At 39.5% G+C, this 17322-nt stretch overlaps 1 protein-coding gene across 1 annotated transcript in view; it reads left to right on the forward strand.

Moving 5' to 3' along the window:
• Positions 1-17322, forward strand: part of Noc2 (Nucleolar complex protein 2) — a 65893-nt gene that overhangs the window by 15082 nt on the left and 33489 nt on the right. The window contains exons 4-8 of the mRNA XM_083123352.1: positions 725-849; positions 2240-2349; positions 9444-9604; positions 12092-12313; positions 17036-17224. Of these exons, the coding sequence (XP_082979478.1) occupies positions 725-849; positions 2240-2349; positions 9444-9604; positions 12092-12313; positions 17036-17224 (807 nt within the window). The remainder of the gene's footprint in view (positions 1-724; positions 850-2239; positions 2350-9443; positions 9605-12091; positions 12314-17035; positions 17225-17322) is intronic.

Genomic DNA, 17322 nt, shown 5'->3' on the forward strand with positions numbered 1-17322 from the left:
AGGTGTTTAAAATGCATGTAATACTTTGTTTTTGTTACCAAATGTTTTTTTTTATTTTTGTCACATATTTTCCTGTTTTTATAACATATTTTCAACATTTATGAGACATAAAAAAATAAATATTTCTGATTTTTTTAGCACATAAAGTTCCGTTCCCTACTTATCAGTGTCACACAAAATAAACATATCCCTTCTAATAGTACATTTATGTGGTTACCAGATTATTAAGTTTATTCCTGCATAAAGGGGTTAATTTTTGCTTCTCAAAGATTTACAGCAGAATTAATCAATTTTCTACGAAGTGCATAACTCAGGATAATTCTGACTTCAGAAAGTGTTGCATCTGTAAATAAACTCTAAATTTCGGGTTTAAGGGCATATTTGTCATTATTTAGTGACAACAGGGTAGGAAAATGCACCTCACACTTTTCAGAAACTTAAAAAATGAACATTACAGCATGTTATTTCAAGTTTCGTGTTTCTGTCAAAAACGAAATATGCATGCCTCTAGTAATCATCGTCATCACAACCTGGAAAGACAGAGATGTGATGTTGAACAACCAAGTAAGATTATATGCAGTGTGTTCATTATGAGATATTTCAAGTTTATTTTCACACTCCATTTCTTTATTGCATATACCCTAAGGTTCATATTTTCTTATTTGCATTGTTCTGACTAAAACGTTTTGTTGACCAAATCGCAATAAATATATTTTTTTTGCAGGTGGCAAGTGATGAGAGCGATGTTGAGACTGAAGGAACTGTTAATCAAATCCGTGAAGGTTCCGTGGGCAATGTGGTCACAGCAAAAATGGTGGAGTCTTGGCGAGAAGGTCTCAAGGCACAGAAGTAAGTTTTACACGGGGAATCATAATATCTTGTCTATCTAGAAGAATCAATGGGGCAAATGATCTTTTAATATCAGTATCTGCAAATTATAGCCCACAAGAATGCGTTGCTAACATTGCATAACATCAAGCCTGAAGCTGATTGGCTGACTTCCGTGGAGCCTCGAGGAGGAAATGAGCATGATTTTTGTCTTGAGGCAACATTCAAGGGGGAAAGAGCAGTCTAGCTAAGCTCTGACTAACAATGAGTGTGGTATGTGTTGTGATATCACGTCTAATTTGCATAGATTGGTGTTCCTTTAAATTCTTTTTTTCTTCTTCTTCTTAATTTTATATTCGTTTAGGGATTGATGTACCCTTTCTTAGAATTCTTGGTCATATGGCCGCACTCACTATGCACATTGCCCATAGTAATTTATCAATTTAATATACTTGGAATTCAATTGTGTGATGAATGATTTATACGGAACAAGTTTTTACATGAGTAAAATGGAAAAGGAATTTAGAAAATTATTTGCATGTTGGTTGTTAATTTCTATGAAAGTACAATTAAAATAAAATGAAAAGATCAGATTTTCTGATTTTGAATTTGAAATTAATTTCGTGCAATAATGGACTCGGACAACAGCCTGCTTTCACTGTCCCTTTGTATGGTAGATCCTGCTTTAAGCAGTTGAGGTAGAACGTCTCAACGTCTGAGATATGCTCCCTTTTTACAGCTAAGTTACAAGATATACAATTGTATTTCTTATATTCTGTCACATAAGCATGTTGCCTACCTCTTTTCTTGACTGCAACTTTGTCCTTCCAATTTCTCAGCCTTATGCCTCGTAATTCCATTGGATCCACTACTCAATTTATTATCATCTTTCACCATGTTAAGGACAGGAGGAACAGTTTGTGTCCAGCCAGATGCATGGACCCTAAACTGCTCCTCTCCCACTGACCTTTCCCCGTGGCGATCTGGGGAAAGAGAGGTCGGTCGTAGAAGGGGGAGAAAACTTATCATTACTCGTATGAGAGTATTATTTCACTTGTTCTCTTCGGAATGCAAAACTTCCAATGGTGAAGAAAAACATATGGACGGAAAGAGAACAGGCTGAAGATTTCATTTGGTGTTGGAAAAGTTGAAATGTCCATTTGATTAGACGGAACTGGAGTTGCCTCTCCATAAGATGTATATGGGATCCTGTAAATAGTTATTCATTATATTTTTCACAGATCGTATCTGGCTTAGTAATCAACTAAAGAACTGCTTCCACTTCCAACATGGGGATAAATACCTTTTTGAGCACAAGGACTATTCAAAGATAGGGAATGTATACAGAATGTATGTGGGTGAAGCTGGAGTTTCCAAACTCTAAATAGCTCTATTTCTTGCTTGTTTTCAGACCAATTAGTGTAATTGCTGAAGTTGTTAAGGCATTCCATGCGGCAGTGCAGCAGGCAGCAAATGAAGAAGATCCTGAACCTTGCAAATACAGAGTGAAGGGAACAACCAGTAAGTGCCACGATTCAGAGTATCTTTAAGCTTAAGCAGATGGCCTCCATGGCATGTTACGATGCCAGAGGTTCCGGGTTTGAATCTCAGTGAGTGTCCCTTCATCAGTTTCATTGTATCATAACTAGGTCTGAACTGATGCTGATGTATCAGTATCAGCCAGTACCAGTGATATTGGTATCGGAAAGTATCGGTTGGAATGTATTTACCAATACCGGCCAAAACTTTTCCGGCATTTTGGTATTTTGATGGACTCCACAAAAATGCTCCACGCGACACTTTTGTGGAGTCTAATTATCCTGGAAAATTCGAAGTTTCTCTTCATTTTGCACCAGTTTTATGTTAAAAAAAAACAAAAAAAAACTGAATTTTGTAATAACGTAACATTTCATTTCATTCATACTTCAGGTTTGTGCAACTTACTCACTTTTATACATATTCTTTCGTATTTCTAAAAATTAAAAATACAAAATTATTTATTACTGTACTTGTAAAATTAGTATCTATTTTGTACACCGACGTTAATAGAATTTAACCTAATCCTGGACTTCTGAAACTCTCGCACTTTTCTTCCCGTTCTTAATTTTTAGAAATATGAAAGAATCGCGGTGGCTCAGTCGGTAACGCGTCTGACTACCATGCTCAAGGTCCCGGGTTCGATCCCCGGCCGGTTCAAATCCGGGAACTTTTCTAACGGTGGAAGCGGCCCCGGCGCCTACCCAGCGTCGAATAACATGGGTACCTGGGGGAAACCCTGGGGGGTAAAGGCGGTCAGGGGCGTGATGCTGATCACATCACCCACACTCACGACCGGATCAAGAAAGTGTGGGGCGTTACCCCCACACCCCCTATACGCCTTCATGGCGTGGTGCTATGCACAGGGGAACACTTTACCTTTTTTTACTCACTTTACCTTTATATGTAAAAGTGAGTAAGTCGCACAAACCTGAAGTATGAATTCAATAGGTTAAATTCTACTATTAACGTTTGGTGTACAAAATAGATACAGTCAACTCTCGATTTAACGACCTTTCACAGTTCCCGGGAAAGGGGTCGTTATTGGAATTTGCACCAATTTTCAGCTTAAAGGGAGCTCAAACGGACACAAAGATGCCTAGGAGATGGTAACACCATTTATCCTGGTAGTTATACAACCTGTTATGCACAGGATACGTGTTGTGAGAAGGAAAATAGAACATGAAAAAGTTTTCACAAAAGAGAATTTAAAATAATGTTACTTTGTTTCAATTGTGCACAGTCGTTGCTTTTCCAGGAAATTCTTACAATTCTAGTTCATGAGAAACCCGTTTGCACTGAGACCTATGGAAAGGAAAACAATCTCTCGCTTATTGCAAGCGAAACTCGAAGAATCTTGACACCAGTCAGACTGGTGCCAGCAAAAGTCGGGAGATAATCGGGCAGAATGAATGTTGGGATTTTATACGGGTTTACTGGAGCATTGTCTGTTACAAGATTAACTGGTAAGATTAGATCTCTCGGGAGAGACAACACAACCTCTCTAGATACCAGACAAAACAAATAAAGGCAGGGCTGTAATTTTCGTTCTGGTTTGGCTGTGTAAAATACATCGTAAAAAAAAGTCACTTTTCTTTGCTTCAACCAACTTCATTCACCCTCCTTCCCCATTTAAGGGAGCAGTCCAAACACCTTCCTTGACTTGCATTGTAATCCAGCGTGAAAAAGGAAATGCGCAACTTGCGATCTATTTTCACCCAGTGTGTATTGTAGGACAGGTCATTAAACAACGTGGCAGTTGATAATCATTCGGGTTTGGAATTGAATTTCACTTTAAACTGTATATTTAGTCCCGATTAGCCCATCAGCATAAAATGAACTGAAAACAAGCTTTATGAAACTGTGCATTTTCACATACCAAAATGGTAGATCGTTATTTACTCTCACGTTAATCGACAATTTAATGTTGGATTTAGGAGTATTCTCGATGTCAAACACCCACCCCTCCAAACGCTTTCCGCTTGAATAATGTCTTTTTAATCGGTCTCAGCGACCATTCCTACATTGAACACACTTTTTTTTTCCTCCACATGAATGGTTCTGAAGAAAAGTAAATTAAATTTACGTTTTGCTTATGAAGTTATTTTAACTCTTGTTTTGCTTTCTGGAGATCGAATTTCGTTATCGTCAAATCAAAACAGCTTTGCGAGATTCAAAACAATAACTTTTTCTTCGTCATCGCTGTTATCGGCAAGCAAGAGCTTTGCAGACGCTAGACAAAACACTGGCGCCAGCTGCATCGTAAAAACAAGGAGACCGGCTGGAAGTTCGAGCAACAGGTGGCGGAAGAGAAAAGTCCCAGCATTTTAAAGATAACGCAACTGTCGAAGACGGAACTTTTAACAGCAGTGTAAAGAAGAAAGAAATGACCCTTGCTTTACGTTTTACCACGCAACAGACAATAATACGGGCAATATTACCTATGCAGACAACAGCATTAAAAAAAAATATAATAAATAAATTTTAAAAAACAACTGAATTCTGCAATTATCAACATTGCCGTGCACACCAGTGGCGGAGAATGAGCTGGGGAAAGGGTAGAGGGTCACCTTTTTTTTTTACTTGTTCTATGGTTCTTGTTCGTTTTCAAGAATATATCCAGAACTGGTTACCCCATTTTAGACGTCAAAGGAAAGGAAGAGGGTGGGTCCTTTTCCACCCTCACCTGTAATCAGCCCGCATCAGCAAGAAAATCGTGGCTGAAACAATCTGCCTCCCCCCCCCTCCCCCCTACGTTTGCTGAAGGGAGAAGTCAGTCAGCCAACGGAACACTTTTTTGGCAGATATTACGACATCGACACAATTAGGAAAACGTATGAAGTGGGAAACGGGAGTTATGATGCACGTAAGAGCGAAGTAAACTTTTGTGGAAACCTGGATGACAACGCATTAAGCGGGTTGACGATCTTTAGTTCACCTATGTGGTTTTGATTATCTCTAACAGTTTGGTTTTTTTATGAAGTGTTGCAGGGAACAAAGAACACGTTTTGAATGAAAGCGGTTTACCGGAAGTTGTCGGCTACAAGGCCGAGAGTTGCTCACTCAGGGGAACCTGCTGAACTCTAGGTCAGAGCTGGACAGATGGGCCAGACTTCCAGGCGCCACACATCTGTATTTTCGAACATTCCTGCGATCTTCTCTCAAGGTGGTGTATTTATCGATGAAAGAGCTTGGCCTGCCATACACATTGGCAAAGACTGCAAGTCCAGCAGTCATATCAGGCTGCTCCCACCCTTCCCCGTGAGTTTTCAGCAGCTCTTAGGACAAGGAAACAAGTCAAGTCGATTTAAAATAACATCCAAGCACATTCGATATTCTCTTCTCACGTATCCAAGAGCAAGCATGGCAAAACAAGCCTGGCACGTTGGGTAGCGGCAGTCGGGTGCGGGGTAACATTGGTGCACTTGAGGGAGGGGAGGGCAGAGGTAAAGTGCTATTGGATATCACTCAAGCATGGTGTGGTGGTGTCTATTTTTAGTTTCGACCTAATTGTGAGCGGTAGAGCGTTCGTAAAGGGAATGAGTGGAGGAAAAAACAACGCATTTTTCGGCCGATTTCCTTCAATTTTTCAACTTTTTTTTAAAAAATTTTCTATCTTTTTCTAAATTTGTCACTGTTCCCGGGTAAAGGGTCGTTACTTCGAGAGGGTCGTTATACCCCGGGTCGTAGAATCGAGAGTTGACTGTACTCATTTTACGTAAGTAATAAATAATTTTGTATTTTTAATTTTTAGAAATACGAAAGAATATATTTTATTTAATAATCTGATGTAATTCCTTAATATTTTAAGCAAAAGTGTTGGTAAATCTATGCAAATATTTATAGTGGAATACTTGCACACAAATACCAGGTGTTCCGGTTAATAATTCTTAATTGATCCGAAAGGAAACAAGTTATCTGAGGAGAAAGGTAACAAATGCTTTATTCAAAGTATGCGCCATCGCTAGCTATACATTGTGCCCATCTGTCCATCAAATTGTGGATGCCCTACCAGAAAAATCGTTCACATTTTGAGGTGATCGACATCTTTGTAATTGTCCCCTTATCCATAACCTACCTGTGAAGACAATCCACGGATTTATCTGGAGGGATGATAGGATACAAATTAATTACATCAAAACTACGAATTTTATCCTCCTCGTTTATATTTATCCCCTCTAATCCTTTCTTCACTTCCCAAGAGTTCTCAACGCTGTATTCAGTCTTCCCCCAACCTCTCTTAACCTCTTTACTAATGTTTTCGCTAGTTTATATCCCGGGTCAGAATACATGGGTATAATCGGTCTCATCGGGATCACTTCCTTATGCGTTTTCGGAATACCGAAAGCGATAGAAATTTCACCCCTCTTACAGTCTTCAATAAGAACGGATTAAAATACAATATAAACGAGGAGGATGAAATTCGTAGTTTTGATATCATTAATTTGTATCCTAGCGTCCCTCGAGATAAAGCCGCGTATTGTCTTCAGAGGTGGGTTATGGATAAGGGAACTGATGTTGTGACAGCCTGGGAGTTCGTTCGGTGGTTCCATTTAGTATCAGGATATAATTATTAATGTTTTAATGGGAAAATTTATAGACAGAACGAAGGACTTGCTATGGGCAACCCTGTGTCGGGAATAGTTTCCAACATTTTCCTACATTTCATTGAGAAGGATTCGTTGAGTTAGGTTAACAATGATATTAAATATTTTTGTAGATATGTAGATGACATCCTGGTTATCGGGAAAAAAGAAATATTAGATTGTATTTTCGAAATCCTGGGAGAACAAGATGATAGATAGAATAAAATTCACTTGTGAGATAGTAAAGGAAGGAGTAATTAACTATTTGTACATGAGGATTGAACGGGTTAATGGCAGGTTTCGGACAGGGGTTTACCAAAAGAAGTTTTCAGGGGACATATATATCCACCAAATATTCTGAACACTCAAACAGAATTAAGAATAATCTATACATGAACTTCTACATTCGGGCCGGGATGCTCTGTAATTGTAGGGAGGAAATAGAGAGAAAGAAGAAAATTGGATAATGAAGGTGGAGTTAAGAAATGGTTATATAGTAGAGGAAATGAGGTAAAAAAAAAAAAAGGTAAAGTGCTCCCCTGTGCTTAGCACAATGCCATGAAGGTGTATAGGAGGTGGGGGGGGGGGGGAAATGCCCCACACTTTCTTGATCCGGTCGTGAGTGGGGATGATGTGATCAGCATCATGCCCCTGACTGCCTTTACCCCCCAGGGTTTCCCCCAGGTACCCATGTTATTCGATGCTGGGTGGGCGCCGGAGCCGCTTCCATCGTTAGAAAAGTTCCCGGATTTGAACTGGCCGGGGATCGAACCTGGGACATTTAGCATGGTAGTCAGACGCGTTACCGCCTGAGCCACCGTGGCCACCTTAGAGGAAATGAGGGGACACTTAAAGTTAAGGAAGGTGGAAGGAATGAGATAAGTAAGAATAACGAGGTAGGGGAAATAGAATACAAATACGACAGCATCCCATATGTAAAAGGAGTGTTCGAAAAATTTGATAAGATTCTAAAAGACTTCAGGTTAAAAGGGGGAATGAGAGCTCCCGGAAATATAGAGAGGTAGTTTACTGAATACAAAAAGGATGGAAAGGGGCGAGAAGAGGTCAGAGATGAGAAGGGCGTGTATAAGATAACTTGTTGTTGTAGTAAAGCATATATTGGACAAACCAGAAGAAGCATGGGAACTCGCTGGGGCGAGAATGACAATGATATAAAATGAACAATCACCGAAGACCGGGCTTTTCGAGCATGTTCTAGAATTAAAACATAAGGTTAGAAAAAGGGAAGTGGTAAGAAGAGTTCATAAACAACCTGATAGGAACGTTCACGAGGCAACAAATATTTTTGTTGATGGGGGAAAAAACTAAATAGGGATGACGGTAACTTGGGTGAGGCATGGATCAAAATGTCTAAACGATGGGAAAAAACAGTGAAGAGTCTGTGAAATTCCTTGTCATGCCGGAAGTGATTCGCGCTGCTTCGGAATCTGTGGAGTTCACATTGGAAGGGATGTAGCACTCGTACGCTACAGTAGTCATTCATTCTGTATGGTAGTATGGGTACACCGTTCTTTTAGAATTATCTTTTAGCCTACATGGCACTTTTAACGTCATGTAATTTTAAATTCTATATCCCAATACCCTTTTTTACCTAATCCTGGATTTATTTTTACATATATGACGAACTATTTTATATTCTGAAAAGAAATACCTGAAGAAGCGAAGTGTAGCTTCACGAAACATCGTCTGCAAGGAGTTTTACGACTATTATACTCACTCACGTATAGTGAGTAAACGCACAAATTTCCAAAATGTACAATGTATTAATTTTATTGTCATAGTTCACAGTGAGTTGATTTCAGATTGAAATGGCATTCTGCATACAACAAGCATCTCTTAGAAATAAATGACATCAAGACTTCTGCTGTTATGGATTTGTTAAAACACATCCTGAAATTAGTGTATTGTAGATTCCTCTTTTGCAGACAAACCAGGTAATAGTGAAAATCAGAGACGCTGCAAGGCTGCTCTTCAGGATAGTACAGGGGTCCCCAAACCTTTTCATATCACGGCACCCTTAGTGTTTCAAGATTTTTCCCTGCACCCAAGTCAGCATGTAGGCTTCAGTTAGTATCATTGTTACGTTGCTTGCCTTAAGTTAAATGAAAGCATATTTCAAATTCATAAACATTTTATGTGTAATAAGTACTAAATAAGCACATATTTGGAGTAAGTGTAATTTCAGTGAATATATTGGGACATTTCTCGGCACCCCTGTTAAGCCAATCACGGTGCCCCAAGGTGCTGCGGCACACACTTGGAGAAACACTGGACTAGGGTATATGAATTCCAACATGTTTTTTCAAGAAATCTGTAACCACAGCAGTTTTACCCTGATGACCAAGGCAGGCTGCATTTGCCTGGTTCATTCCCAATACATGCATTGGGTGCAACATGCCGCTTCAGTGTGAAATCTCCATGCAATAATCTTTTCTCTATTGTTGTTTATTTCAAATTGATCTCTCTCCTTAGTGTTCAACTCAGTCGTGAGGCTGTGCATTGTGGACCTCCAAGAAGCTATGAGGAAGCTTCTCAAGATCCCACAGAAAGCAAGAGAGTTTGACCCAACCAAGAGCAAGAAATGGGTGAAAGTGCAGTCATTTATCAAATGTTACCTCACCGACCTATTAAAGGTAAAAAAAAAAACAAAAAAACAATCACTTTGGTCAAGTTCTGTGTTTGTATGGTTTTTTTGATTATGTATCGTAAAACTGACTTATAGCATAATCATTTTCCAGTTGCATCTCTGTCAATATAGACTTCCTTGGTGACTGCACACTTGAGTACTGCATGGGACCGATTTCGCTCGCTCATAGCCGATCGAATCTCCCACGCTTGAGCGTGCTATGGTCGAGTGTATAGAATCAAATATCATTTCAATGTGACAATAATCTTAGAAATATGTAATATGTTAGTTTCAGCCCATAATCATCTATTTCATTATCATATATTGCTATTCATGATGGTTGCGGTAAACGCGGTTTAAAATTACTTACGCCATACCCTTTTGTGAATGAAGACAGTGGATCTTCGAAATTAATAGGATTTAACCATTAAATTGTGCAATGCGGAAGTGCGAAATTTTCTAAATTTCAGGTAAGTAATATATTGCTATGTATTGGTAATATAGACTAAACTAGATTTTAACATGGAGATGACGACTATGTTCACTTAAGTTTCAATTTCACTGTGTTTTCACTCCATCTTTGAGAGCCCACTACTACAGACAAATTACGGTTATACGTGTACTACTGGCCTTCGAGCGTATACTGATTGTTTTGCATGTTTATGCAAAGAAGCTGTCAATTCTGTGTTGTATCTAGCATCGTTAGGGTCATGCATATTTTGTTTTTAACGAAAGAAACGAAATGTCAAAAAAAACATTGTAGTGTTAATTTTTCATATTTTTGAAAGGTGTGAGATGCATTTTGTTACCATGTTTTGTCACAAAGTAATGTGAAATAAACTTTTAAGCACGAAATTCAGTTTTTTTACCAACGCAAATTATCTTGAGTTATGCAATTCATGGAAAATTGATTAAATCTGCTGTTAATATTGGAAAATCAAAAATGGACCAAGAAATAAACTTAATGCTCTGATAACTACATAAATGTGCTATTAGAAGTGAAATGTTAATTTTGTGTAATAAGTGTAGTTTTTAAATCAAATTTAGGATTACACTCAAAATTTTAAAACCAAAATGTCTTTTTATATACCACTTTTCAGCCGATTTTTCACTGCTATAACACCAAAATTTAGTTTTAGTTAACGCTTTTGAACTTCGAAATTGACTCCATTCCGAAATTTTACTTTTTTATTTACCAAAATTATGTGCCTCTAAGCATCTTCCATGCAAACTATTAGACGCTCGAGTGAAAAACCCTTTCTGCAGCAATCTACTACACACCTGGGTGATCTTCAGTCTCTGTCCATGTGATTTGTCAGATACATTTATAACTGCAGCCACAGTGTCTGGTTTACTCAGCTTAAGATGAACTTCACTTCTTGTACCCAATAAGTTTCACCAAACCCTAAAGGGGTAAGAATCTGCAGGAGATAAACCTGGGAAAACCTGAGTTAGAGTGATTTTCTACTGAATAGTCCTCTAATCCTCACGGTCAGTGTTTGCAGTGATAATGCAGTAAAGTGCTAGATTTTCCTTTGAATAATTTTCAAGACACAAATTCTCATATGATTTTTTTTTATATGTGGTTGGTTCACTGTTCCAAAGTATTTTTGAGACAATTTTAGAAGAAGTAAAGGGTGACTTGTGTGATTTGTGAAAAATTTGAGGAAGGAAGAATGTTAATTGTTGCTGTTCCAACAATGATAAATAATTTTTACGGTAAAAAGCTTCTTACGTCATGTGCTGGCAACATACTAGTTAAAAACAACACAAAGTACATGAGCAGCATGATAAAGGACACTAAAAGTTTGTCGAAGCTTTTGATTCCATCTCGGAATCATCATCAGGGCTGGCCAAGAGACTCCTAGGAAGACATGGTTGTAGCTTGACTGACGCTACTTGCTGTGTCTGCCAGAAGATGTCCTTGCAGTCTTGCAGTGTTTGTAAGTTCTTGTTTGGTGAGTCTGAAGGCTAGGGGAGATGGGTCTTAAGTTGGACTCCGTTATACAACAATTTCCACATAAATTGTCATTGACATTATTTGTGTTTTTAATCATGTGTACACCTTTCTTAACATCCCGTTCTATTTTTCCTGTACCCTGCTCCAAAAAGGAAATGCAATCCTGTGCTAATTGGTTTGTTTCTATTACATGTTTGTGTCCAACCCGGAAGAACTTTCTATCCTGCGTATGTATCCTATGTGGTCTGTGAATCTGTCTTTGATAGGTATTTTACATTGGCCTATATGTTTCCTGTTGCATTCACATTTAATACTGTAGATCCTAAGCTTAGCTGGCTTCAAAACTACGACAAAGATCCTTTAATGAACTCCGGCATCTCAGCTTGGACAAACTTTTAAAGTGTCTTTTTATGTGCTTTTTGAGTGTTTCGTGTAGTATAAATATTTTTCTTACAACTCATTTACTTTTTATAATGTGCAGTGCTTTGTGTGAAAATAGATTGTGAACATTGATTATTGTAATTGTTCTTGCAGCTGATGTCAGTTGTGGCTTCTTCAGACATATTGTCTGTCCTCCTGAAGCATCTTCATCAAATGGTCTCCTTCTGCGGGTCGTTCCTCAGGCTCCGAAGGCATCTCATAAACAAGCTTGTGGAGCTGTGGAGCACAGACGAGGAGACCGTCAGGATCCTCTCCTTTCTCTGCCTTGTGCGCCTGACATGTGCCAGAAAGGAATTGCTGGATTTGGTGCTAAAGGTGAGAGCGTAAATAACTACTACTACTTTGTATATTCGATTGATTTTGCAGTATTCATATCAATACATAATTATTATACGAGGGAGGGTGAAATGAAAACCTTAGAAGTCCAACAAAAATTGTACAAGACGTAAGCAAGTTACTAAAGATATATCTGCAAAACTTACTTGTAAATGTTCTATTAATTTCGGTGGCCTCTGCCACCATCCACTTGGGGATCAATGCTTTACTGTTAGGTTGACTTCCGGTTCCTGTTGTTGTTTCCTCGACTACCGCTAGGGGTGCTGGTGTAGCCATTTCGTCTGCTGCACGTGATGGGTTTGAGCTGTTGTAATAGTGGGAGCCAAACATGATGAGCCTGGCCGCTGTCGATATTCAGCTTGTGCGAAAAGTGCATAATAGCATGCGTCTCTTTGATTTTGGTGTCGATTAGGGTGTGTGATGTGTGCCTAACTGAAACTTTTTGGATCCTGTGTTTGTTGAACTTGAGGTGTCTTGCTAGTCCGGTAGTGGGTTGGGATTTTTTTGCGTCCGCTAAGTGCTGTTGTATATGCTTGTTGACAGTTCTGATGGATCTGCCAATGTAGTGTGAGTGCATCATATACACCTGGGTTGCCTAGTGGGGAAAGAAATGATCTCTTGTGGCAGAAAACATCCAAATCCCACCCGACCCACCAAAAAATCAGGTCAGTGCTAACCGAATTCAAATCTCGGCTGGAACTGTTGGTGCATGGAATCAGATAAAACAAACCAGTATGTGATCATGTATAAAGGTGACTACTCCAGTAAAATGCATGAAAAACTAAAATAGTGATTCATACAAGAGCATCGACGGACCCAACGGAAAAGTGCAAACGCATAATCAAGCGTGCAGTTGAAAGTTGTGTAATGCTGAACCAAGAAGACTGCAAACGTCTCCTCAACACACACCCATCTCCCGCCATAGCTTATGGCATTTCAAAAATGCACAAACAGGGGATTCCGATGCTCCTCATCGTCGCAGGGTTCAACCAACCAATGGTCCACCTCACAAAGTGTCTAAAAAAGAAAATCTCTGAGCACAATCACAAACTGACCTACATTTTCCGGAACAGCACAGATGCCAAAGAACTAATAACATCAACAGTACAAGCCAACCATGCCAAAATTGCCAGCATAGATAAAGTTGACATGTATAATTCCATCCCAATCGACCTAGCCCTCACCTCTGTGGAAAGATGGCTTTCTGCCAATAAAGTCTCACGAGTGAAAGTGTCTGAGGTATCCAAGTTATTGGATATCTGCCTCGGGCACAACTATTTTCAATTTCAAGACAAGTATTTCATAGAAGCAGAAGGTTTGGCCTTGGACCCCCTGTCCTCTCCCATAGCAGACATTGTTATGCACCTAGCTGAAAAAGATATTCTTCGCTCACCAGAACTCCGATACATACGATATGCAGATGACACCTTGGTCGTTTACAAAACGGAAGAGGAAATAGATCTACTCATGGAAAAACTCAGCAACATTCACCCCAGGTTGAAATTTACAATAGAACGGGAAAACCAAGGTATCATTAACTTCCTAGATCTAACCATCAAAAGGAGGGCAACAAATTCACCACCACGGTCTATAGATAACCAGGGGCGGCAGGGAACCAGTATATCCACTCCCTTTCCAACCACCCACCCCAACATAAAGCCAATGTGTGGCTTAACTTCTACAGAAGAGCTTTCTCACACTGTTCAAGTGAAGAAGATTTGAAGGAGGAAGTTACCATAGTGACGGACATAGGACTTCAAAATGGATTCACAGTACATCAACTCTCTACATGGTGCAGCAAAGCAGAAATGCAAGTACGACAACCTAACCTACTCCGTCCAGCCAGCAGTGATAAAGCTAAATGAATCGCCTTCCCTTAACACCAGACTACATCCAACCGCCTAGCCAAGTCCTTGAAATAATATGACATAGAAAGTTGGACACAAACCAGTGAACAAAATAGCCAGTGCCCTAAGCAAACACAAGAGATCATTCCTTTCTCCACTAGACAACCCAGGTGTACATCACACCCAGTGTGAGTGCAATTATGCACTTTCCGCACGAGCTGAATATCGACAGCGGTCAGGCTCATCATGTTTGGCTCCTGCTATTACAACAGCTCAAACCAATCGTGCGCAGCAGACGCAATGGCTACACCAGCACCCCTAGCTGTAGTCGAGGAAACAACAACAGGAACCGGAAGTCAACCTAACAGTAAAGCATCGAGTTCCCAAGTGGATGGTTGCAGAGGCCACCGAAATTAATAGAACATTTCCAAGTATGTTTTGCGGATATATCTTTAGTAACTCGCTTACATCTTATATTATCAACCGCATTGTTTATTCCCCTCAACATGAAAAATTGTATGATAGAATGTCATCATCATCATCCTTCTCCGTTTTCCTGCCTCTGGCTGGGTCGACATTGAAGCCAATCCTGTCCATTTTTTCCTGGTCTCCCACCACTACTGTCTTACATGTATATCGTTCAAATTTATACAACGCATCAACTATTATATACAAAACAACCTGATGGCTGCAACACTAATCACATGAACTTCAAAATGCCATTTTTGTTATTTTAAAGATTACGCCATCTATACACACTTGCACCAGTCAAGAGGAGTGGTTTCTTGCTCTCTGGAAGTCTAAAACTTACGGAAATTCTCCCATTAATGAAAATTCAATATCTCTGTGCATGCTTACCACCAGCAAGTTCACAAAAGGGGCCTCCCAAATGGTGCAGTGGCTGCATCATTGCCTTGTAATCAAAGTGTCCTGGGTTCGATACCTGCTGGAGGCTCACAGTGGTTTGGATCCCACTTTAAACTGAAGGTCCAGTCCCGATTAGCCTTACTGTGCATAAAGTGAACTTAAAATACCAACTCAATCAATCAATCAAAAGTTCACAAATGAAGAAGGAAGTTCGACAATGTCCTCAGTTCGCAGGCAGATGGGTGGAAACTCCTTTGCAGTGGTTCAAAAGTGACTGCACTTGCATCCCAAAGATTATTGTTCTGAAGTACAAAGGAACTAACTCAAACTTGAAATTATGTGTAGATTAGCTGTGGGTCTCTGCTAAAATGCAACCCTACTAGATGAAAAAGTGAAGACAAATTAAGGTTTTAATTTGACTCTCCCTTGTATTAATTTGTGTAGTAATTCACTTGCCACATCACATTTTCACCGAGTGTAATTATCCTGCAAAGTTTGAAGTTTCCACCAAAATTGTGTACAGAAAACTCTATTTTGTGATTATGTAACTGGTATTTTAATATTCTGATGTACTTCTTGAATATATCGAAGCAAGGCTGGTAAATTGAACTTATAATTGGAGTGGAGTACTCACCCACTAATATTAATCCATATTTGAATGACCCTTAATAGTTCCAATTTTCAAGCTTTGGTATTGGTGGAAATCAATAAGAGTATCAGCGTCAGTCTAAGTATTGGTTCAAAATTATATCGGCTTGTCTCTACTTTTGACTTTTGTACGTACTAGACTTGACTTCATGAACAAGTTTACATGTGGTAAGTATTTGAGTAGCAAATGTGACTGTAATATTGTTATGGTGTCATAAAATCATCTCTGGCAGGAATGAAAACACCCCTGGTGCCAAGGTCCTTATCAACTGATTTTAGTAGAATACTGAGTGCAAAGCCTGTTCAAAAATAAACTAAACTCTTTTTGACAAGTTTGTGTACAAATTCGTTGAAGAGAAACAACAGTGGTGGTGACTATTGTTATTAACTGGGCCCAGTTTCAAAGCTGTTCCTAACCACGTTGAACACAGGTGTGTTGAGTGCTGCATCAATTTTCAGTCATGAAGAAACTGGAAGAGCCGCAAGCATGTGTGAAAATGCAGAAAACTTTCAGGGACGTACGACATGTCAAATGAAGCCTATGCCAAGGAATATTTCAGTTGAACACAAAAAAATGAATGGTACAGATGTTTCAGATCAGATTGAACCTCCATCGAGGATGACACAAAATCTAGATGCAGATCCACCTCTACTAACATCAATCATGTGGAAAGGATGGGGGAAGTATACGTGCAAACCGTAGTCTCACTGTATGTGAAGTTGGAGCATTCTACGTTAACGTCAAGCAACAATTAGGAGAAAAGGTGCGGTGTAATAGGCCACAGATGTGGCAGAAGGAGTCCTGGATGGTTCGTCACGATAATGAACGTGCCCATTCCTCACTTGTTGTCCGGGAGATTGTGGCAAAGCAACAGCCACCTGTTGGCCTGCAACTGGCCTACTCCCCTGACTTGGCACCAGCAAACATTTTCCTCTTCCCCAAGTTGAAATCAACCCTCAAAGGTCACAGATTCCAGACAATAGAAGAGAGAAAGGAGAATTCTGTATGGGACTTAAAGGGCATTCCGCAACTGCAGACATTTCAGGACTTGAAGGCAACTGCTGGGAGTGGTGTGTGCACAATTGAGGGTAGTACTTTGAAGGAGATAGGTCCATACAGTCCTTGTAATTAGTCCCGTTCCTAACATTAAAATGTCCTTTACAGTAAATTTTAAATAATGTTCTTCAGAGTACAGTGGAACCATAATTTTACGTTTTCCTGCATTTCAAGTATTTTCACATCATTCAAAATCAAAGTTCCACTGTAATTATATATACAACTATACAGTATCGGTATGATCTTACCTCTCATCAATCTGTCGCTATTTCCTCAATGCAGAAAATGTACATGGGTTATGTAAAGAACTCAAAATTCGTGTCTCCAAACGTGCTGCCATCGATCAACTTCATGAGGCGGTCGTTGGTGGAAATCTACTCTCTGGATGCAGCCGTGTCCTACAAGCTGGTGTTCCTCTACATTCGGCAGCTGGCAATCCACTTGCGGAATGCGATAGTAGTGCAGAAAAAGGTAAGATTGCATATTCCCTCAAAGACTTTTCTTTTTCTCAATGAACAGTAACAGGGTGGCTACTCACTGGGAATTCCTTGAACTCTGGAAATTATGCT

Source organism: Lepisma saccharinum, chromosome 6, assembly GCF_977018435.1.
Source record: "Lepisma saccharinum chromosome 6, izLepSacc3.1, whole genome shotgun sequence".
Taxonomy (NCBI): domain Eukaryota; kingdom Metazoa; phylum Arthropoda; class Insecta; order Zygentoma; family Lepismatidae; genus Lepisma; species Lepisma saccharinum.